The sequence below is a fragment of the Engystomops pustulosus genome, chromosome 7 (genome assembly GCF_040894005.1).
Source record: "Engystomops pustulosus chromosome 7, aEngPut4.maternal, whole genome shotgun sequence".
In the NCBI taxonomy this organism is placed as follows: Eukaryota; Metazoa; Chordata; class Amphibia; order Anura; family Leptodactylidae; genus Engystomops; species Engystomops pustulosus.
Window position 1 is genome coordinate 78,026,892 of NC_092417.1, and position 23,544 is coordinate 78,050,435.

The window sequence follows — 23,544 nt, forward strand, 5'->3', positions numbered from 1 at the left end:
ACGCTGAGTTATTAAACAAAATAAACGTAAAATAAAAAAGGAAAAATGGCAGACTGTGCCTAATTGAAATCCAACCCCTACTAAATTTTCCCACTTTGGTGTTTGAGGTGGATATGTGTGCCACTAAGAGCTAAACACAACGGTAGCAAGTCCCCCTGCTAATTCCTCACAAAATGGTACTAGATGCAAATAAAAAAAAAAAAAAAAAGTAGAACGTTATTGTAGCCCTAAGAAGGGCTGTTGGGTTCTTGGAGAATCACTCCTGCCTAACAGTAAGCTAATAGAACACCCTAACGCTTTCCCTGACCAGCAGCAGCTCTCTCCCTAGCGGCATCCAGACACAGAATGATCCGAGCAGCGCGGGCAGCGGCTAGTCTATCCCAGGGTCACCTGATCTGGCCAGCCAACCACTGCTATCGACGTGTAAGGGTACCACGTCATGCTGGGTGGAGTGCAGAGTCTCCTGGCTTGTGATTGGCTCTGTTTCTGGCCGCCAAAAAGCAAAACGGCGGGAGCTGCCATTTTCTCGAGCGGGCGAAGTATTCGTCCGAGCAACGAGCAGTTTCGAGTACGCTAATGCTCGAACGAGCATCAAGCTCGGACGAGCATGTTCGCTCATCTCTAGGGACATCCAAAGCCACACCTGCTCAACAGAGGGTGCTGTTCTTTGGCTATGAACAATGGATTAGTGGTAGTTTCTTTTAATCCATGTCATCAGTGTGTAATCTGTTACCAAGAGAGATTCCTTAGGGATGATAGTTTTCTTCACCACATGTATGTACTACAGGTAGAGATGCAAAATAAATAAAATTATTTAAAAAATGCATTTTTTGACATTTGTATATATGTGGAACATTGTGTTGTGACTGTACAGGCAGAGCTCTTTTCTGTGTATCCCATCTACTGCTGTTACCAGTTTTAGTATTATTGCTATGGATTTTAATCAAGTTTAATAAAGTTTGTTAATTATGTAAGTTTAGTCGTGCATAATTTGGCTTGATCTCCGCTTTGGAGACACAATAGGTCACATGCAAATATGGACAGCACACGGATAACATGTGTAGCATTAGAATTTTTTTCACATTCCCATAGACTTCTCTGGGAAGGCCAAAGCTGCACACATGGCCAAGAATAGGACCTGCTCGGAGATTAAATGCCTTCATATTGAAAATGTTTGTGCCAACCAGAGAAAGAAAAAGAAAAAAAAAAAAAAAAAAAAAAAAAAAAAGGCGGCTTTGCACACTGCCCAAAGCAACATTTGTGTGCATGCTGCCTAAGAGTTAAAGGAAACCTACCACTTCTGAAGGTAGGTATGAGATGCAAACACCGGGCACCAGCTCAGGGTGAGCTGGTGCCGGTGCTTAGTCTCGTTAGTGTTAAAACCGCGGTATCGCGGTTTTAACACTTTTTAAACTTTATAGTAGAAACTGCTTCGGCGCGCGCGCAACGCCTGCGGCATTTCCAATGTAGGCGCGCGCACGATCGTGCGCACGCAGCGCCGAAGCAGTTTCTGCTAGAAAGTTTAAAAAGTGTTAAAACCGCGATACCGCGGTTTTAATACTAACGAGACTAAGCACCGGCACCAGCTCACCCTGAGCTGGTGCCCGGTGTTTGCATCTCATACCTACCTTCAGAAGTGGTAGGTTTCCTTTAATGCTGTTTACCGTCCTTGCATTTTGTACAGTGTTATGATGACCCTGGTGATATGCTCCATATTTGGTGGCAATGTCCAATGATGGCAGATTTTGGGAGTAACGTGAAGATGCTTGTACACGGTTGACATCCACAATTCTTTTATTAGGTGACAAACCCTTGAAGGTGGCAAGTACATTGTTTGATTCCATTTTTTGCCCTTGCTCCCAGGACCAGTTATGTTAGACTTATTTTACATGATTCATACCGCCCACTTCCCCCTGCGGTAGGTCATTTTTGGCCTTTGGTCCGAAAGAAAGTCATTTTTTGCTTGTCCAATAAATCATTGTCAAAACATCACCTAATCGTGCCCTTCATTTGCCTGCTGATGTTTGGGGGAGGGGGGGGGAATTACTTCCTCAGTTTCCTCCCAGCCCATTGCAAGATCCTGAGAATGTGTCCTTCGCCCACTGCTCGTGGTTTGGGGAGAAGGGTTGCATGTGTGCTTGGCCCCTGAAGCTGGAATTACAAGACTGTTGTACTCACTCACGCTCACCATGACAGGAAAGGACTGAGAAGTGAACATGTTTGTGAACACACAATCATGAGCCAAGAAATCCTCTCCCTCTGTTAAGAGCCTTAGACACATTACTATTGATTGTGACAGCTACTATACAACTCTTAGGTCTTTGACCAGTGCCTGATGCTTGTCCTATGCACTTTTCAGAATTACCCTGAATGGTCAGTGCATAAGTAACATGATGATTGCTAATATACCGTATATACTCGAGTATAAGCCGACCAGAGTATAAGCCGAGGCCCCTAATTTTACCACCAAAAACTGGGAAAACCTATTGACTCGAGTATAAGCTGAGGGTGGGAAATGCATTGGTCACCAGTATATACGGTAGTTCAGAATATTTCCCGATTTTAACAAGTTGCACTTCTCAGCAAATACTGTAATGTACACCAATAACTTACACAAAGCTAATAGAAAACAGTTTATTGTGCCAGTCTCAGGACTTGCTGGCAAACTTTCTGCCAAAAACATTTAAAAAAAAAAAAAAAAATCATTTTACAAAAACTATTTACAAAAGTGGCAGAATTTAAAGTGAAATCACTAGTTTAAAAAAGATTGAATGTCACTGTCAGGTGAGATAAAGCCCCCCGCCACAGGCTGCTCTCTGCTGAATGGGTCTAGAAGTCCTATAGAAGAATCCTTTGTCAAAACAAATCACTCCGCAGACCTTGCTTAGCTTTAGAAGGCATATCTTGTACGGATGTCTTCCAGTTTTTTTGAAACCTCAGGTGGTGTCCTGTCAAGCTCTTCTGCCACACTTTTCTGCTTAATTGGCTCCATAGAGTTGAACTGTTCACACAAGTCTCCATCAATCACATTCTGAAGAACAAAAAAGGTCCAAGGTTATAGGTCACCTAAAACATATCACCCAAAACATATCACTGAACTGTATCAGTGATCTAGGCATAGTTGCAAACTCAAAGTAGTCTAATCTGTAGCCATGCAAAACCCTTTCTTACTAATATCTCCCACCCACCACCCTAATACACAGAATTATTCTACTTTTACAAGGACTTCATGCTGCCTAATGCATGGTGATAAATGACAATTAATACAAACAGCAGGTTATCATTAGTTTAAGCAAGTAGCCAAGACATGTGATCATATACACCGCTGTCACAGCCCTGGACTCTGATAAGAAGAGCACAACCTACCTTAACAGGGAAATAATACGATCGGAAGCTGAGGTGGTCTCGCCCACAGATGGGAGGGTGCTCAGACCGCAGATGCATCTCTACGTGCTGGAAGAAATCATGATCCTGTGGACAAAAGAGGTACCAGTTTCATCAGCTGGATGCTGTAAATAAAATAATAATCCTATCCATAAATCTTCAATCTCCAGACCATCAGTAGCATCTTGACAACCTGGGCTATAGGCAGCACAATGTATGCTGTACACAAGCAAAATACTCCATTACACCCAGAGACAAGGATGTAGCAACATTCATACCTCATGAGACGTAAATGGGACTAGAATGCCAATGCCACCCGATAGCGTTGTATAGACCAGAGATTCAGAGCCCCCAGGGATGAGAGTTGTCTTCTGAAGGGAAAGGACCGTCTCTCCTACGTGATAGTTTACAATCACCTCTGCCTGCATGATTAAGGATCAGTTATAGCAGGATGTACAAATATATGCAGCAGAGGTACAACCACCACATGCATGTTACCTTCTGAGAGGCTCCATTCAGCAGTCCTCTGTCCCATAAAGCCTTATTACCAGTGGGATCTTCATCTACATCATCATTTATATTTGGAGGCAACCGGACCTGTAGCAAAAAGAAACAAAATGAGGTCAACAAGGATGCCATCTGCAAGAAAACAAAATGATATATAAAAAGAGAATCTTCCCCATGGGCAAGTGTTCACAGACAAACCATGTGGCTCCCAAAGCTGAACTTTTACAAGGCCTGCACACGAGTCATTTCTGCAAATGCAGCGCACTACTCACCACACAGATGTTTCCAAACTTGTCAGCACCAGCTACAGTGTCATAGTCCAGCAGGCAAGCGTTGGTGACCCAGCGAGGATATGTATCATCAGCAAATATGATCAACTGGTTTTCATTGCGTTTGTACCGCACCCATATGAAGCTTTCCTGTACATCAGACACAATAATGCGTTGTCCGATTGTCTGTATGCCCACAATAAAGTTTGCGATGTGCTGTGAAATTAATAGAAGAGGGGTTTTATTAACCATCCAAGTGCTGCAAGCTGCCATTTAGACCGAGAAATGGCACACAAGACAAACCTTGTTTTCACATTTCCTCAAAAGCTTTTTCTTCCCCAAATCATAAATTCTCAGCAGTTTTCCAACTCCTATTAAAACCCGACCTTGATAAGGAGCAATTGCAGCTGGAACCTCCTCCACAGGGGTCTACAGAGTTAAATAAATCAAGTTAGTCACATTTCAATCTGAGACAAGTAGCTCACTAGTGTGACACTGTACAAACCTTGTGCATAAATTCCAACTTTTCTCCATTGTTCACTAGCTTGTAAGTATAAACCAGGCCTCCAGCCACCGAGCGAGGATTCAGGATTAGGTCTTTAGCAACACCAACCAAGACATACCAGTCATCACCAGTGTTGTTGAAGCGGCAGACTGCCACACTGCCAGGAGGAACAAGTCATTAATTTCTATACAGATGTAAGAGGGACCATATCCAAGAACAGGGCAGCAGATTCCAAATTACCTGAAGGCAGCCTCATTCTGCTCCAATTGTACTAGGTCCAGAGTGTTCCCTTGAATAGGATTCATCACCCGGATAACAGAGGCCCATTGACCATTCCCAGCTTTTGGTGCTCCAAAGATGGACTCTGGAAGGTTCTCATTGAGAAAAGCAGCAGCCATTTCAGCAGCCAGCTCTCGCTCATCTTCTCCTGCAGCTTCCACCATTTCCTAAGAAACATTATTGGGAAAAAGGAATTACCACACATTTCCTGCCCGCCACCTCCCCCTGTTTGGAAGAAGTTATGAAACACCAAACAACTGGGCAACAGTCCACTGTTGGCCCCTGTGCACAGCTCACCTCTGCCATCTGCTGCTTGCGCTGAGCCTTGGTGGCCTCGGTGTAAGCATTGTGGTCAGTTTCAATGATAATTAAGTTGTTACTCTCTGGATGGATCACAAACTTTCTTGGTGTGTACTGAAGCGGGAATGCCACCTGATTAAATACTGCACCCAACTTCTCCAGGGCCAAAATTCTGTCAGAAGATAACAATTTTAGTAGTCCACTTGTCCCCCATCCTCTACAACACACTAACAAAACACAAATAATAAGGACAATGCATTAACTTACCTCAAAGTATTGGTTGAAATGGCTACAATACCCTCTGGGCACTGTTCCGAGGCAAAGCCAGATGCATACTCCAGAGTCTCGTACGAAAGAGGAGTGAGGTGAAAACGAGACTGGTAGGAATAGCTGAGCCAGGAACGACTGGACATGGCCAGTACCTAAAAATTGAAAGCCAAACATTCATTTCAAACAAGAAAATTTCAATATGCACAACAAATAAAACCAGCAACATCTCCTACTAGAAAAGTAAATCGTGTACTTACAGCCTCTTGACCTTGCATTCTCACACGGAACAATTTGACAGGACGTGACCCGAGATATCGAGTTCTGGTATCAGACAGGTCTCCAGTTACTGGGTCCAAAACCGTTCTGAGCAGCACACCATTCTGCAGAAAGATTGGGAAAGAAGTTATATGCAAGGCAATTCACAAATGACAAAAGAGAGCCATATAAAGCCATTGTTACCTGAAGTCCAATGTTCAGATAGAGAAAACCGATGGAGCCTCTCTCCCCTAGCTCATCTTGCCTTTCTGCACCTCCCATCTCGACAATGCACAGTGCCTCTGGCTGTGCGGGGAGAGCCTGCATACTGAGTGGCTGCAGACAGTCCTGTCATAAGAAGATTACAATAATCATTTCTGCATCCAATGCAAAGGGCATATCATTTCAAGCCAGAGAGTTTATAAACAGAAAAAAAAACATAAGTGGTGGCTCACCGATGGGTCAAGAGAAATAATTCTGACAGTATTGTCCACCAGTCCAACAGCTAGGAAGCGAGATCTTTGCTCCCCTGGAGGGACATTGGCCAGACTCATACACACAACATCTGCAGACATTTCTTTCCTCTCTGTGTACTCATTCAGCTGACCAGACTGTGAACAGAAAGGAAGACAAAGTGAGATACTGGCAAGATGGTTAGAAAATAGAACACAAAACAGATCTAAAGAAAGCAAGAACTTACAGGGTCCATCTCAAAGTACACCAGCTCACCCCCAGTTAGAGCAATCACCACCTGCCGCTGGTTTACCGCACACTTCACTATCATCTTCTTCCCAGGCGTCTTCCACTCATTGACTCTCTTGTCTGCTCGAATGTGACGGATCCCATCAGGATACACCTGTAGAAGCAAATACACTTGATTACCGTGCATATCAAAAACCTGTCCAACAATTTCAGTCATCGTAAGGTCATACCTGGACCAAGGCATCTTCACCCAACAGGGAACATGACAGAGTGGGTGTTGTCCCAAGAAACCCAGAATCTGTGACTTCTTCTACAGTTTCTCCGATAGAGAGTACCAAAGTAGCGTTTACGAAGGACACAATGATGTAGGCATCATATTCATCTAGAAGAGGAAAGGTTACCAGGGTTTAGTCAAACAATATAAAGAGCCATCTTTCTAAATGGCAACCCTCTTCCCCAAACACACCAATGAGTTGCTCAGAGCTGGATTCATAACTGTAAATGCAGCAAGGACCATAAAGTTTTCGTATAGCAGGTAAATTAATAGTAAAAAGAGGGGAAACACAGCCATTATACTTTGAAAGCTGCATGAGTGGGTACAATTCAGTTCATAACAGAGGACATGGCTATTTCTTCCTAGGTCTCCTAGAATTATATGCTCCCTGTGCCTTATTAGAAGTGAGGTATAGACGTTCTGCACAACCATCAGGAAAGAACAATGCCAATCAACAGGTCCTGATATAGAAGGCGATGAAACCTGATCATCTTGTGCAGCATTGTTAGACTGGTCAGAGGTGGAGAATGGTCTAACACAACTCAAGGATAGACATACAATTGAAGGAACTTCTTTAATAGTTTCATTTATCTAGCTAGAGCTTGAGAAATCTGTACGTTTGCCAGAGAAAGAAATATCCCATTGCAATGAATAGAACGGATTTTTTAGTTGCAGCCTGATATGTGAACATACCCTAAAGAGCTCATACTTTAGTGGACGAACATGGTATGTGTGTAGTAAAACATTTGCTGAATTTTTAATACACCCTTTATTTAAATTATGCACCACATTCAACATCTCTGCCTGTGGCACATCAATGTTTGCAGCCCCAGACTGAGCCCAGCTTCAGTTAATATTAATGTTTTCCTTAGAAATGGCCGCCACATACTGCAAGGAGACAGGACATCAGCAGACTGATACACACCTGCGTGTGTGGAGGGGGGTTATAGGAGCACCACCTCCACCAGCAGCCACCTGTGGAAGAAAAACAGAGGCTTGGTATTGGGAGTGTATCACCAAGTACCAGCCAGAATTAGTATAAGCCGCCAATGATGACATGAAACATCAGAAAAGAAATAAAGTGAACTTAATTAGGGGGATACAGGAGATCATCGAGAATGGCCATAGCCCTTTGGCCACCCAGCAAATTTTCTACTTTTGCTAACGTCACAATAAGTGAGGAACTGAAGCAGGATTTATTGCAGCTTCCCTACTCTCAAGATTCTCAGATACCTGCAAAATATCACAGGCAGCCTAAATCCCATGATGCTTTTGCAGTTTAGTTGAACTAAAAATCACAACAGATTTTGGATACTAAAAGTACAGCAATCTTTTGCTAGAAACACTATGATTGGAGATTATGGGTCAGCCATACATGTTTTAAAAGGTAGGTGTGTTTTAACTAAATGTAAATATATAAAAAAGAGCCATGCTATACTTTCACCTCACCGGCACTCTGGTTTAGAGCTGCACTGCCAGCCTCAATTTGTATAGAGGCTCAATGGTGATAGCATATCAAAAGCCATTGCAGCAGTAAAAAGTTGGCAGCTTTCAACGCAACGTCATCATTGAGCTACTATATAAAGAGGCAATTGGCGAAACGGTGAAAAAAAGATTGCTGTAGAGAGGAGAATAGAGTATGTTTGTTAATTTTATAACCCCATGAGTCCTATATTGAAAACCCCTTTAAGAACAGCGAGGGGAAAAAAAAAAATAAAAAAATAAAAAAAAATGATACTGGCTACAATCCACAAGCCATTTGGAATATACAAAGTCAATGATAGAGTCTGTAGTGGCAAGTAGGTCTGACCATTAGATTTGTTTTTACATCCCACCTCACTATTACAAAAAGAAGGCTGCACAGTTCTACAAACCTTCAATATGTCGCCTTACAGTCCACACAGCATTAGGGTTACCGGGCAGCTCAGAGACGGCCATTTCAGAGACCTGTGAAGAAGAAACAAAATGGATCAGCAACCTAGAAAAATCCACCCTCTTTACAAAAATATAACCTTCCAGTGTCAGAAATTAACAACTTCCCCATTATAGTGGTCAGAGAAGAGACATAATTATTCATCATAGTGCACAAACACAACATGCCAGACAAAACAAAGCAGCAACTTACCTCAAGTCCGTGTCTCAAGACCCTGAGAGAAGAGCGTGGACCTCGCCCGCTAGCTACATACAACTGTGGAGTGTCTTCATTAGCCAAGTCTGCAATCTTTAAAAAAAAAAAAAAAAAATGGAGAGATCAGATGTTGTAAATCAGGGGTCACCAAATAAAGGACCAGGTACTAGTTTCATAAAAAGATGCTACTAGAAGATCCAAAGTCAGTACTTTACCTGACAGGACATGATAGGGGAAAGACTGTCTAGTTCATCCACCAACACCAGGTTCTTTAGAGGACGAGGCTGAAAGAAGAATGTATCTCCCTCTTCCAGTGGCATGGCAGAAGAAAACTCTGGTTCCTCATCATCATCTCCCAAGTGAGCAATTTGGTACAGGTAACTGTAGGATTAATATGTAGTCAATACCCACTCTCCAAAGCTTCAAACGTGCTCTTAAAACCCATCTCTTTAGGCAAGCTTATCACACTCGCTAACCGCATGAAATGTCAACTCTCCCTTTACTAATCCATCCTATCTGTTATCTGGCAAACAGCTGATATATACCAAGCTCCAGGCTTGGCTGCAGTCTTTTTCACCTAGGACCCTGTAAATAAGATGGCGGCTGATGGCTGGTTCAAGCAGCAACATCGTTGTTTAGTAAATTATTTATTAAATTATTTTTATATTGTTCCCTTATAAAGAATGGCTGGACCATTATACAACCTCTTGTGTCACCCCCTCATCCTCATAGTCTGTAAGCTCTTGTGAGCAGGGCCATCACTCCTATTGTTCCATATGACTGTTTGTTCTTTGTAGTGTAATATAGTTGTATATGTCCCCTATGATTTGTAAAGCGCTACAGAATTTGATGGCGCTATATAAATAAAGATTATTATTATTAGTCAGTAACTTATTTACAATGGGAGAAAACACACATCCCACCACCAGTGCTCAAGACAGCTGACACTTACTGGTTCCCAAATTCTGTAGCTACAAAGAGAAACCCTGTCTTCAAGACGGACATCGCTGCAGCTACTGGAACAGTGTCAAAGTACTTCAGACGTATTTCAGTAACCTGAGGGGAAAGGTGCAGATTGTTGGAATATAGCATTCAGTCCTGCACAAAGGAAAGTATTATAAGTCACTGCTCCAGTACTCACCATGTCCTCATCTGTCTCCAGGGTTATCTTAAAGATGTCGCCCTGCTCTGTCTGGGCCAGAAAGAAAAACATGGATTTGGTCTTGTGTGTGGCCGAGCAGACAAAGATCATCCCTCGCTCCGGGTCATCCAGGTCATTCTGTGCAAAGAAATTCCAATTTTAGGATCAAAATATTTACCCCCAAAAATACCACACAACAAATGACAAAAGACTGTGAAAAACATTTCAGTTTAACATTTCCTCTTCATGACATTTTCAGAGAAGAGACATGAAAATTCATCATTAACAGCTGCCAGATATTCGGAACAACACGTGGCACACACATAACCACTCACCCTCCTCCTTGGGATCGGACACCGGATATCTGGCTGATCACCAAAGTTCTTGTATGTAATGTAGTTTTCAGAACAAATCAACACCCCACTGGGGCCATCAGAACCTCCCGGAACTGCAAGAAGAATAATAACATGGAGCAATGACATTTCAAACAGACTAATCAAATCATGGCTGTATTCCAGGTTTACCAACTTGCAAATTTATAGATTAATGCAATAATTCTTTGCCAACAGTGGGACAACTTTTTAACAAAGCTATAATGGAAAAAGCCAGAAATATAGCATCCAGCTGAATAGAATACTGAACACTGATAGTTCTCTAATATACAAGTAGTCCCCGTGTTATGTACAAGATAGGTTCCATGGGGTTTGTTCTTAAGTTGAATTTGTATGAAAGTCGAAACTGTATATTTTATAGTTGTAGATTCAGACAAAAAAAATGCTTTTGTCCCAGTGACAATCGGAGTTTCTGCATTTTTTGCTGTAATTGGACCAAAAATTATCAATAAAGCTTCATTACAGACACCTTACAGCTGATCATTGCAGTTTGGGACTAGAGTAAAGCATTCAGAGAGCTTTAGAGGTTACAGTGGGCAGAGGGGTTCGTCTTTAACTAGGGGTTGTCTGTCCTTAAGTACGGGACCGCCTGTACTTGGAACTATAGCCTACATTAGTACATTCATTTGTCCCATTTAAACCCGAATCATATAGTAACCTAATCTGCGCTAATGACAGAAAGGATATCTGAAAACACAGTCACTGTACAGTAAAAGTAAGCTGCTAAAATGGGCTGAAGACATTAAGCTGATGCCAGAACAAAAAAAATGTAATTCTGCACAATTTCCTTGTTTCCTCTGTGGATAAGCCTTCCATTGCTGTTGACTCTGCCTGGCATCCACTACCCACCCATGCTTACCTGTAATTAAAAAGTTGCCATGTTCCTCCAAGGGTTCACTGTATTTGCGCACTACATGGTTTAAGCCAAGGTCCAGCTCATAGAAGGTCAGGGTCTGCTGGGTGTTGGCAGCAGCTTCCCCAGTGGGATCATTATCTGCTTCCTAAAAAATATAAAGTCCATCTTAAAAAAACCCCAATGCCAAACACACCCCTCTACTTCGTTTAAAAGTCTGCTCGGCATCAGAAAAAGAACTCTCTCCAGCAAGAGTCAGAGAAGAGACATAAAGAGTCATCACAGCGAGCACGGAGCAGGAATACATAACCCTTTGTTATCCTCACCTCATAATCCATCTCCAGGCAGGCAAACATGGGGTTCTCAAAGCCCACATCCACTCCAACCACATGATACACCAGTGTGTTGGCCTTATGGGCCTCCAGGGGGGAGGAGATTGTGAGTCGGGCAGCAGCATCTCTGTTCAGGATATATACCAACTTCTGTTTCTCTATGGCACCTGAAAATCGACACCATGGGTAAGTGTGAGGTCCTGCCATGAATTACAACACTGCCTCTTTATAACAACCCTGTTTTACAGTTTAGAGTCAAACCTAAAGACATCTAGAAGAATAATGGTACGTACTTATCATCACGGCTCTGCCCTTGGGGTCCACAGCCAAGAACTGCCCAGGTACAATCCTGCGACAGCCGCTCTTTCCAAAAGTTTCCTGATGGATCTTCTCAAACATGTTCTTAGATGGATGATACTCCAAAATTATAATTCGGCCAGAATCACTGCCCACCACAATGTAATCCTTGGTGCCGCCAGTCAGACGGAAAGCCATGAGAGAGCGGATGATGCCAAACACCTCCACTGTGAGCAATGTGTGCACTTTCCCTGTGTTGGCATCAGGGCGAAGAAGCTCCAAGATCTTTCCTCGGGAGACCACAATTTCCTGGAGTTTAGTTCCTAAGCAACAAGAGAACAAAGTAGACATGAGAACAGGGGAAGTACATATAAAAAAAAAAGTCAACCTAAAATGTACCGACTTAACTACATGATATCCCCTATACAAGGGATCTGCTGGGAGTCCTGTCGATTTAATTCTTTGGTAGTGTCAGAAGTTACTAAGTACAACGATCTGCTGCTGTCTTTGGCACCCATTCACTGTCAATGAGACTGCCAAAGATATTGCTGTGCTCAGCTGCATCTTCTCCTGGTCACTGACTGCCTTGTTCTCATGACTGGTGGGGGTCCTAGCAGTCAAACCATCATGATCAATTTGTTGTTTATATTGTGTGTAATGGATAACTCCATAAGTTTGTACAACTGCTTTAGTTGTTGTAGTTCATTATATATGCACTCACTGGGTTTTGGGCAACTAAAGAAATAAGGCAGCCAAATTACAGAGATCCTTGAAAGGCAAAAGCAGTTTACTACTTCTCACGTAACCAAATCTAATTCATGTTTTATATAGGAGGGGTAGTGCTTCTGCCTTTACTGGAACGTTGAATACAAGGATGCTGGATCTATTGCTAATGTAATGAAGTATTGGACGAATTTCAAGTATAAGCTTAGGGTAGAAAACGTCCAGCCGTGACCCCTCTATCACCTACTGGTGCGCCCTTATCCTCTTCTGACCTTTGGGATGCCAATAGTGCAAGCAGAAGTGTGCTCTGCCGGGCACACTATGACGCAGCGGTGTCATCATAGAGCATGCACAGGTAGAGTGCATAGACACAATTTTGCCAGCAACCCGAATACCAGAAGTGGAGATGTGGGGTGCATAAGTTTATTATTTTATTCACTTGCGTGTAAGCTCAGTGGGCATTTTTTCAGCACAAACATTGGGTTGAAAAACTTAGCTTATACAGTAGTTGGTGTAAGTAACCTGAGACATCAATGAATTGTAAGGCAATAAGTGTTTTCTAGAATCACAATAGATAATACCCATCTTTAAGGTAAATGAGGTGACTGCTTGATAAAAACCTGTAGAATTAGTAGGCTATTGTGCAGTGGACAGATAATGTCATGATATTGCCCATGTGAGGCTGAAATAGAACACTATAGAGCAGTGGTTCTCAACCTTTCTAATGCTGTGACCCCGCAATACAATTCCTCATGTTGTGGTGACCCCAAACCATGCAACTCGCAGTAAAAACACAATAAAATTGCGGCTCCAATGGCTTTAGACGACCCCCGGTTGTGGTCGTTTGCCCCCGCTGGGGTCCCGACCCACAGGTTGAGAACCACTGCTATAGAATGTGATAAATGGCAATATGGTATCAGATAAGAAGCTGCTCTAAAGGGATAGGAGTGACGTGAACATGTGCTGTGATTATCTGCAAAAAGGAAAAAAAGCTGAGACCTGTGTTTATTTGCAGCCCGTGTATCAGAGGTAGAAGTCTAATCACATTACTATTAAATTTGCAATATATGTTTGGCCCAGCAGAGCAATGGTCAGGGATCCAGAAGAGCATTACCTGAGAAGTTTCCATGGATGGCAAAGCTGATGCCAGTGGCTCTCTGCAGGGTGATGTTGTAGAGAAACATGGCGGAGACGGCTCAGTATCAGGAAAGTGTGAAGAGCACTGGAAAACAAGGGAGAAGCATTACATAACACAGAGATAGCAAAGCACTGCATGCATGCGATCCAGTATTTCCTTATCAGATATCAATAGTCTCCAGCAACAGTCAGAGAAGAGACATAAGAAATCATCACAGCAAGGAGGAGGTCACAGAACATATGGATGAGGGATATGGAGACCTCATGATCCCCACAATGCCATAGAGCTGCCCCACACTCCAGGGAGGGGGCCGACCCGGTATATATGTATATAATGAGCCCCAATACATTCAGTGGCCTTACTGCGCTCTATACACATACTGATCCCCACAGATCTCCTCTCCCGTGCCGGGAGCCACCAGGTTTCACACTGCCTCAAGCAAGGGCTCCCCGGCCTCCCGCCAGAGGCCTACCCCGTATGCACAGAGTTTCCCGCCCACCTCGTGCCCGGCTCCAGGGATGAAGCCGCGGGTCCCTCTGGCTGTCCTGGCAACCTATGGGCGCAGGAGAGGGACTGATGGCGAAGATTAATCTTGGATTGTAGATCGGGTCACTCTGCCGCCATTTCGCACCGCTCAAGACCACGACTTATGCCAAAGGTCCCCACCGAGCTGCCTGATCCCCGCCTATCATTTTAACAGCCGGCAACGCGGACACTTACCTGTAGTCTGGGGAGCTCCTGCAATATCTTTCAGCAGATCCTAGGAACCTTATACGGGTAAACTGGAGCGCTCCCTTGCTAACCGGCACCGCCAAGGACAGCCCTGCACCTGTACAGCAGGTCACCGGAAGTAACGCCAATGAGCCGGAAGTGACGCGGCCTATCAACATGGCCAGCTCAGCGAGTTACCAAGGAGACCGGGGCTCAGCTCTAAGTATGGAGCATATTCGTTCCCTCACTGACCTGCAGGAGCTGGAGGAAGCCTATGCGCGGCTGTGTGCCGAGGAGGTGACCCGGGGCTGGGCTGTCACATCATGTATATATCTGATGGGGTAACGTTTATAGGCGTAAATAGAACAGCGCCCCTGCTGGCTGGGTGTCCCCGTTGCATCTACTATGGCCCTGCAGGGCTCTGTCCTGTAGGTTGGGGATAAATGGCCGTTTATGTGCACCCCATGGAGTACAGGGCTGTCACACCTGCACTCACATTCAGTGCACCCCATGGAGGACATGGCTGTCACACCTGCACTCACATTCAGTGCACCCCATGGAGGACATGGCTGTCACACCTGCACTCACATTCAGTGCATCCCATGGAGGACAGTAGTGTCAAGCCTGCACTCACATTCAGTTCACCCCATGGAGGACAGGGCTGTCAAGCCTGCACTCACATTCAGTGCTCCCCATGGAGGATGGTACTGTCACATCTGCACTCACATTCAGTGCACCCCATGGAGGACGGTACTGCCACGCCTGCTCTTTTATACAGTGTTCCCCATGGAGGACAGTACTGTCACACCTGCACTCACATTCAGTGCACCCCATGGAGGACTGGGCTGTCACACCTGCACTCACATTCAGTGCACCCCATGGAGGACTGGGCTGTCACACCTGCACTCACATTCAGTGCTCCCCATGGAGGACTGGGCTGTCACACCTGCACTCACATTCAGTGCACCCCATGGAGGACTGGGCTGTCACACCTGCACTCACATTCAGTGCACCCCATGGAGGACTGGGCTGTCACACCTGCACTCACATTCAGTGCTCCCCATGGAGGACAGCGCTGCCACACCTTCACTCACATTAAGTGCACCCAATGGTGGTCAGTACTGCCACGCCTGCTCTTTCATACAGTGTGCCCCATGGATGACAGAGATCACTGATGTTATCAATGAAATAACATAATACATCTCTTTCTGTATCCCATCACTCTTGATGGGGACATACTCTATGTAGTATATCTGGTATGTTATCACTGGTCATCATCAGACTCGACAGTTTTTCCTGTCTTCTATTACAGATAGAGATAGAAGTGGAGCTGGAAGCATTGCTTGGACAGCAGGGGGCAGTAGAGAATAAGATGCTGTCCTTGCAGAGAATGGGGTAAGTAAATATGTGAGTCTTGGTGTTCTCTCTAAGACAAGTTCATTCATTGGACCAACATGTTAAATGTAAAAAAAAAAGTAGAACACAAATATTGCAGAGCTGTTAGACACATGGTTTGTCTCTGTTCTACCTGTGAATATTAAGGTCATGTATTTCCGCCCTGTTCCCTCCATCAAAGCTTCATAATCCTTCTCTCTTTATTTAGGCCAAACTTGCAGTTAATAGAAGGAGACGCTCAGCAGCTTTCCGGGATGATAACCTTTACTTGTAACCTGGCAGAGAACGTCAGCAGTAAAGTCCGACAACTAGACCTCGCCAAGGTATGTTGACACTGTCAGTGCTGGGTACAAATGATAAGAAAAAAATTACAACTATGTAATTTTTCCTCCAGCAAATAAATATTAAGGTGATTGGACGTTTTAGTATAACTCTTGAGTCTTTTGACAGGTGTGGCCCACCAGAGCTCTGACTTTGAACCTAAAAGTTTATCTCTAGAGAAATTCAAAAATTCCTGTTTATACAAATGTCCCCATCCAAACTGGTAGGTCTCTAACAAAAACCATGGCAGAATATGCCCAAATCCAGATGTGGCATCATTCCCAACACTGGAGGCTGCAAGCGCTGCCAAAGTAGCTTCAACTAAGTACCGAATAAAGGGTCTGACTGCTTCTGTCAGTGCAATATTTTAGTTTTTCCTTTTCAAAACATTAGCAAAGATTTCTAACATTTTCTTTTATTTGTCATTATGGTTATTCAGTGCATAATGGAATTGATGAAAACCTGAATATATTTATCTCCGTACAAGGCTGCAACATAACAAAGTTTTAAAAATTTATCAAGAGAGGCTGAAGACTTTTTAAACGTTTAGTAATACAAAGATTTTGCTCTATGTGCTTTGAGGACTTGTGACTAATTAATAGACTTATTCTCTTATCTAGAGTCGGCTGTATCAGGCCATACAGCGAGCGGATGACATACTGGATCTGAAGTTCTGTATGGATGGTGTACAAAGTGCACTGAAGAATGAGGAGTATGAGCAGGCAGCTGCACATATACACAGATACTTATGTCTGGACAAATCTGTCATTGAGCTCAGCAGGCAGGGAAAAGAAGGTGATATAGTATATATAACATGGATTCTTCTGTATACAAGTACTTTCTGACATAGTTACACTATTAGGTGTGATGTGCAGTGAATAGTGTCAAAGTCTAAAGTGTTTCTTCATTGTCTTCTAGGCAGTATGATTGATGCCAACCTTCAGCACCTGCAGGAGGCTGAAAAGCAGCTGAAAGTCCTGGTCGGTGAAAAGTTTGATGCAGCAACTAAAGCTGGAGACCTGCCTCAAGTGGAGAGATTCTTCAAGATCTTTCCATTACTAGGGCTGCATGAGGAGGGAATCAGCAAGTTCTCTGCATACCTATGTCAGCAGGTGAGAAATCGCTTACCTCTTTACCTTGGACTTCTACTCCTGCATCTCTCTACTGCCTTGACTCACTACTGTCTTTTCAATGCTCCCATATTGAGTCCTTTATTAATTCCTAGCTTGTTCACAACTTGTCTCTGGACAACATTTTCAATAGCTCTATATTCCCCTCTAGTAAGTGTCTCCTGGCTGATTTTGATTTTGACTTTTTAGATAGCCAAGAAAGCTGAAGAGAACTTGAACCTGGCTCTGGGGTCAGAGAGCAGTGAGCGGCGGGCAACTCTTTTATTTGCAGATACACTTACCCTTCTATTTGAAGGTGAGTATTCTTTAACTAAGAGGCTTAGTAATCAATACAAACATTGGGTCTAGGACTCATAGGGGGGGGGGGGGTAGGAAGGGCATCAGGTCATTAGGTTTCATTTAGTTCCAATTGACAACTCCAGTTCTCTCCAGCCATTAGTGAGATCCTCTTCCAGGTTTAAGGTTCAGATCCATAAAGTGTTGGCTGGTAAAGTGTCATCTTTGCAAGATAGTTTTATCCAATTTTGGGGTGAGAGGATGGGGGTGGAGGACACAGTATAATTAACACAAAATAAAACCAAAGAACAACATTGTTTTGATGTTATTTTAGTCTTGGCTCAGAGTTGAAAGAGGCTTATAACCTTTATTAGAAGTAATGCTAACAATATATGAGTGACTATTAAATTCTCACAACACTGCACCATCACATGCAAGCTGTTTTTAGGGATCATGGAATTGTAGCTATTTACATGACTCATTGCTTCTGTACGTCAGGTATTGCCCGAATAGTGGAGACTCATCAGCCAATTCTAGAGACTTACTACGGACCAGGAAGACTTTACATGCTTATCAAACACCTGCAATCTGAATGTGACCGGCAGATGGAAAAAGTAGTAGACAAGTTTATACAGCAGAGAGACTACCAGAGAAAGGTGAGGCATAAAAAGGGATAAATCCAGTGTTGATGTAAGCACTTCTGTAGGCTGGGATATTGACTACTTTGGTATTTTTTTGATACTGTTATGTGTATAATACACAGTTTAATGTCTTTTCCTGCAGTTTCAGCGGGTGCAGAGCTGTATAATGCGATCTTCATCCTCTGAAAAGATTGAGCCAAGGTAAGCATGCTGTTTTTGTGAGGTCTGTCAGACACATGAAGCAGTCTGATGTAGACTCCAATATCACTGCACAAGTAAATGCAGCATTGTGTAGGGTACTCTATAAATCACTTAAACATACAGTGTGGGGAAAAAGTATTTAGTCAGCCACTAATTGTGCAAGTTCTCCCACTTAAAAAATTAGGCCTGTCATTGACATGATAGATAGACCTCAACTATGAGACAAAATGTGAAATCTAGAAAATCACATTGTTTGTTTGATTTTTAAAGATTTTATTTGCAAATTATTGTGGAAAATAAGTATTTGGTCAATAACAAAAGTTCCCCTTTGATAACTGTTACAGCTAATCGTAATTGTATACTGGGGCTTAAGAACAGTATCCAGAGGCCTGTTTATGAGTCGGGTGTTCTTAAGTAGGGTACCTCCTGTATATCCTTTGTTGGCAATGACTGAAGTCAATGTAATGGCTTAAAGAGGACCTGCCACCCTGTATAAGCCCGCTAAAGTAAGCATCTCCTAGTGCTACCCCAGATGTAGTGGTGTTGAATTTTTAGCTTCCGATAAAGCTAGCAATCACTGCAGCACATGGCGCTCCTCTCCTTCTTCCCTGGACCACCCCTCCCACGCCATAGCTGGCGGTGACTTCTGCTTCTAGTGTTCTGTCATTTTAAGGAAATCAAAAATGTGGCATATGTAAAGTGTAACTGCGTACCAAAGTTTTAAAAAATTGGGGCAGATGGTATGACACTCCTAGAATGCCCTCTAGGGCCTGACTGCAAATTAGGGCTAGTTTAGAATGTCAGCTTGTGAGTTAAAAATCTGATAGTAAATGTTGTAGAACGCTTTAGATCAATGGATCTTCTGAAGGGGCTGGCTCATGGGGTGGGGTTGTTTGTTTTTGTTCCTAGATGAATAATGTAGGATACAGTCTGGTGCTTCACAGGCAGGTACCATACTTTGCATTGCTATGGAAATTTGATGTGCCATGCAAGAATACTACATGTGATTTCTGCTTGTTTGTTTAAAAAATTGGGAAAAAAACTCAATAAAAATATCTGATTTAAAAAAAAAAAAATGACAGTGTGTGGTGTATATGATCTTCCTGTGTTACAGGGACCTCGACCCTATACTGGCAGAGGTGACTTTGATGAGTGCGCGGACAGAACTCTACCTGCGCTTTATTAAACGGCGCATCACATCTGACTTTGAGGTCGGAGACTCGATGGCATCAGAAGAAATAAAGCAAGGTAATTTCTTCCTCACTTTTGAGATGTATATCTTGGTCACACACCTGCCTGTTTTTGTAGGTATATAGCATTAGTATTTGTATGCCTAAAGCAGAAGTGAAACAAACAAATAAAGAAAGTTAAAGGATTGGAGGTAAGATTGGTATGGAGTTTCTGTAAGACTGTGATAGTCACTGCTAACATACATTGGAGGTGATTCATCAGAAGTGTCTTAAAAACTGTTCTAGTTGCTCATGGGAACCAATCAGAGGTCAGCTTTAATTTCCCAATCACTGTTTCTAAAATGAAAGAAACTCTGGTTACCATGAGCAAATAGAAAAGTTTTTCTCTCACAGTTTTGCTAAATGAGGCACATAAAGTCAGTGTAATTAAAGGCTAACCAGCTACATGTAATGTAATGGAAAATATTGTGCAGATATCATTAGGCCCCTAAAGTGGTTGCTGTGTAGCTTTACTCCCAACATCACACTTTCTGTTTTTCTGTTCTAGAGCACCAGCAGAATCTGGACAAACTGCTGAAACATTGTCTTCTGAGCCGTTCAATGCAGGAGCTGATTGGATACTATATTACCATGGAAGAATATTACATGAGGGAGTCTGTCAACAAGGTGCAAAACAAATGCTGACAACTGGAAGAAAGCAAGCATATTGACTCTGTAGGGGTACTGAATGTATATAGGAGGTTTATAGTGTAGAGTATGGGAATAAGGGAAGTTGAGCACTTTGAAGCCGTTCCAGATACTACAAAATGAAGTTGTACCTCTGGTGTAATGCTCTTCTGTTTTTTTTTCTTTCTCTCATTTATAGGCTGTGGCCATGGACACATGTGAGCGGGGACAGCTCATATCCAGTATGGTGGATGATGTCTTTTACATAGTAAAGAAATGTATTGGCCGTGCACTATCCAGCTCGAGTATTGACTGTCTATGTGCCATGATTAACTTGTCAACAACCATGATGGAGTCTGACTTCAGGTAACAGTTGGAACAAGTCACACCTAAAATTATGGATGCTGCTCTGTTTTTTACTAAACATCAAAAAGTTTATATTAAGAGCTAAACCAGTTTCTGGCATCTTGAGTTGTAATTTCCTCAAAATCTTGATTCATTTGCACATTTTGCTTTATTTGCAGGGAGGTTCTGTGTAACAAGCTGAGGATGGGTTTCCCAGCCACTACATTACAGGACATCCAGCGTGGCGTGACCAGTGCTGTCAGTATTGTACACAGCAGTCTGCAGCAGGGCAAGTTTGATACCAAGGGCATTGAGAGTAATGATGAGGCCAAGATGTCTTTCCTGGTAAGATGCTAGATGATGGGCAAAGGGAGACTGCTTTAGTTATTGCTACTCACATACGCCGTTTTTTCCAGGTCAGCCTGAATAATGTGGAGGTCTGCAGTGAGAACATTATGACTCTGAAGAAGAATCTTGAGGTATACACTTTATAGAAAGAGTCCCTTACTATGGATAGAGTAGAATGAAGGTCAGAAAATAAGATACAGTGATACCTCGGTTCTCGAACATAATTCGTTCCGGGAGGTCGGTTGAGAACCAAATTGTTCGAGAACCGAAACAAAAAAACCCATAGGAAATAATGGAAACTGGATTAATTCGTTCCAAGCCCCAGAAAATGCCTATTTACTGGCCTAATTTGTATATAATATGTAGAAAAACATGAATCTCAACAAGAAATAAGAAAGAAAAGTGTATTTATTAAAACAAAAAAAATTAAATGTACGTGTGCCCTGTTCATATTTGTCAATGATTTCTTTCTTGAGTTCAATCGTTGTTCTCACAACTTTCCGCTTACCTTTGTCTGCATTACCACTTCTGGCTTTCTTTGGACCCATGTCTAAGGGTTAAATTCAGTGTACAGTACAGTAATTTGCAGTACACACTTGTGTGACTCTCTCCACAAAGCGACTCTCTCTCTCACTAACTCACAATGATGACGCAGGCAAGGCGCTGGGCCGAATGAACGCCATTCGGCTCAACTCGGCTAATCTCGGACGTTCGGCTGTTCGAGTTCCAAATATTTGTTCGGAGTCCAAGACAAAATTTTCTCGAACTTCCTGTTCGAATACCGATTTGGTCGAAAGTCAAGGCGTTCGAGAACCGAGGTATCACTGTACTTGTTGCAGAACACATTGCTCCAAACTTGTGGAGTGTGCATTATAGAACAGATCAAAGTTGCAGGAATGATTTGGGCAGTGTTGTGGTTCTCTGCAGTTGCCTTATCTACTATATTAAGATATTTCCACTGTTTGAATGACACACCACAGTAGCATTGGCCAAATGTGTGTGCTCATCTTTAAATTGTACAACGGTTAACTCTGTAAATTTAAAGATCCAATTGGCACCCTTGCCCAGTGGTAACCCTTTTCTAAGTTATTTCTCTTGTGTAACTTAGACCTGTTATACAATGTCTTTCAGAATGACTGTAGAAAGTTGTTTAGTCAGGACTTTGGAGGCGATCAGGCAAAGGCCAAGATTGACAGTTGTCTCTCTGATATGGCGTCTGTTTCAAACAAATTCCGAGACCTTCTCCAGGTGAGTCCAGTGGGTCCCGACTACTCTCCACATGTAATGGACAGATAAAGCTGTAGGTTTATGACATTTCTGTTTCTCCTGGGGCAGGAAGGTCTGGGGGAGCTGAACAGTACAGCCGTTAAACCTCAAGTCAAACCATGGATTAACGTTTTCTTGTCCGTGTCTCACAACATCGAGGAGGTGATGGCTCAGTGATTTGAGGTGGGGAGGAATTTTGTGTTTAATCACAAAACTAATGAATGCTGTCTCCTTGTTTGTACAAGGAGGAATTTAATGATTATGAAGCAAATGACCCCTGGGTGCAGCAGTTTATAGTGAACCTGGAACAACTCATGGCTGAGTTTAAGGTGAGGGCTGATCAGCAATGTCCAATATTCTGTCAGGGCTCTCTACTTTATGCCATATGCTTTTCCTTACCAACTGTGTATCACACGATTTATGTAAGTGTCCCTTCTTTTCTCTAGGCTGGCCTGTCATCCATCATCTATGAGAACCTCACAAGTCTGCTCACCAGTCTTATAGCCTTGGAACTTGAGAAGGTGGTTTTAAAATCCACATTCAGCAGGGTAAGATAAAAATGTGACTTTCAGCTTATATCACAGCTATTGCATTTGGTGGTGTCTTCATTTATAGGACAAAGTGTCAAAGGTCTGGACTGATATAGATAAAATATATCTATATTTAAATTTAAGCGTATTGAATATCTGCTGTAAAAAAATTGTGTTCTCCTCGCAGCTTGGTGGACTCCAGTTTGATAAGGAGCTGCGCTCTCTCATTGCTTATCTCACTACGGTTACAACATGGACAATTCGGGATAAGTTTGCACGACTTTCGCAAATGGCAACTATTCTAAACCTGGAGCGGGTAAGTTGTCAGTATGCATATGAACATTACATTATATTAGTCTTCTGAAACGCTTTTCTTGTTCACAGGTGACAGAAATACTAGATTATTGGGGCCCCAACTCTGGACCACTAACATGGCGTCTCACACCTGCTGAAGTCCGTCAAGTGCTGGCTTTACGTATAGATTTTCGCAGTGAGGACATTAAACGCCTGAGGCTCTAGAGAGTTGCTTATTATCCAACAGATGAAGACTAGAGACTTGTAAATAGCAGATGACACAGTGACTATGGTATCTTACAAAATCTGGAAAATTTATTGATTAGGTAAAAAAAATAGTGTAATCTACTGTATGCTTCAAGTACAAACTGAGGCGGAAGCAAAAGCTTTCCCCATTGTAAAATAAAAGTTCCTTACTTCCAGGATTTAAGTGGCTTTTTCATTTATGGCTAAATCTGTAAACTACCCGTAGGACAACTTG

The 23,544-nt window shown here is 42.8% G+C and overlaps 2 protein-coding genes across 4 annotated transcripts; one reads left to right on the plus strand and one right to left on the minus strand.

The window, feature by feature from the left end:
• Positions 1 to 2,620: 2,620 nt before the first annotated feature.
• On the minus strand, positions 2,621 to 14,609 carry SF3B3 (splicing factor 3b subunit 3). Of its 2 annotated transcripts, none has more exons than XM_072116988.1 (26): positions 14,470 to 14,609; positions 13,726 to 13,833; positions 11,885 to 12,211; positions 11,586 to 11,758; positions 11,266 to 11,407; positions 10,350 to 10,462; positions 10,015 to 10,152; positions 9,826 to 9,929; positions 9,089 to 9,254; positions 8,871 to 8,966; positions 8,620 to 8,692; positions 6,702 to 6,853; positions 6,470 to 6,625; positions 6,225 to 6,380; positions 5,974 to 6,117; positions 5,772 to 5,894; positions 5,512 to 5,666; positions 5,242 to 5,416; positions 4,906 to 5,111; positions 4,666 to 4,822; positions 4,464 to 4,589; positions 4,164 to 4,376; positions 3,883 to 3,981; positions 3,663 to 3,806; positions 3,367 to 3,471; positions 2,621 to 3,031 (listed from the first exon to the last, which is right to left on the minus strand). In XM_072116988.1, exons 2-26 carry the CDS (start codon positions 13,793 to 13,795, stop codon positions 2,891 to 2,893), a joined length of 3,654 nt encoding a protein of 1,217 aa, XP_071973089.1. In that variant the 5' UTR covers positions 13,796 to 13,833; positions 14,470 to 14,609; the 3' UTR covers positions 2,621 to 2,890. The 2 variants fall into 2 exon arrangements, with proteins under 2 accessions (XP_071973089.1, XP_071973088.1); XM_072116987.1 differs by lacking the exon at positions 14,470 to 14,609 and adding an exon at positions 14,249 to 14,421.
• On the plus strand, positions 14,519 to 23,488 carry COG4 (component of oligomeric golgi complex 4). Of its 2 annotated transcripts, none has more exons than XM_072116994.1 (19): positions 14,519 to 14,757; positions 15,773 to 15,855; positions 16,064 to 16,178; positions 16,797 to 16,971; positions 17,095 to 17,288; positions 17,496 to 17,601; positions 18,081 to 18,238; positions 18,366 to 18,424; positions 19,539 to 19,672; positions 20,162 to 20,280; positions 20,480 to 20,646; positions 20,805 to 20,970; positions 21,042 to 21,104; positions 22,105 to 22,221; positions 22,309 to 22,401; positions 22,485 to 22,568; positions 22,686 to 22,787; positions 22,957 to 23,085; positions 23,154 to 23,488. In XM_072116994.1, exons 1-19 carry the CDS (start codon positions 14,638 to 14,640, stop codon positions 23,286 to 23,288), a joined length of 2,319 nt encoding a protein of 772 aa, XP_071973095.1. In that variant the 5' UTR covers positions 14,519 to 14,637; the 3' UTR covers positions 23,289 to 23,488. The 2 variants fall into 2 exon arrangements, with proteins under 2 accessions (XP_071973095.1, XP_071973096.1); XM_072116995.1 differs by having other exon boundaries at positions 14,649 to 14,785.
• Positions 23,489 to 23,544: the final 56 nt, after the last annotated feature.

Coding starts and splice junctions, on each gene's coding strand:
- SF3B3 (XM_072116988.1), bottom strand. CDS start 13,795: ATGTTTCTCTACAACATCACCCTGCAGAGAGCCACTGGCATCAGCTTT. Junction 9,930..10,014: donor TGGAGACAGATGAGGACATG/GTGAGTACTGGA, acceptor CTTTCCCCTCAG/GTTACTGAAATACGTCTGAA. Junction 6,854..8,619: donor TGTAAGGCGACATATTGAAG/GTTTGTAGAACT, acceptor TTCCTCTTCTAG/ATGAATATGATGCCTACATC.
- COG4 (XM_072116994.1), top strand. CDS start 14,638: ATGGCCAGCTCAGCGAGTTACCAAGGAGACCGGGGCTCAGCTCTAAGT. Junction 17,602..18,080: donor ACTTACCCTTCTATTTGAAG/GTGAGTATTCTT, acceptor TCTGTACGTCAG/GTATTGCCCGAATAGTGGAG. Junction 22,222..22,308: donor AATTCCGAGACCTTCTCCAG/GTGAGTCCAGTG, acceptor CTCCTGGGGCAG/GAAGGTCTGGGGGAGCTGAA.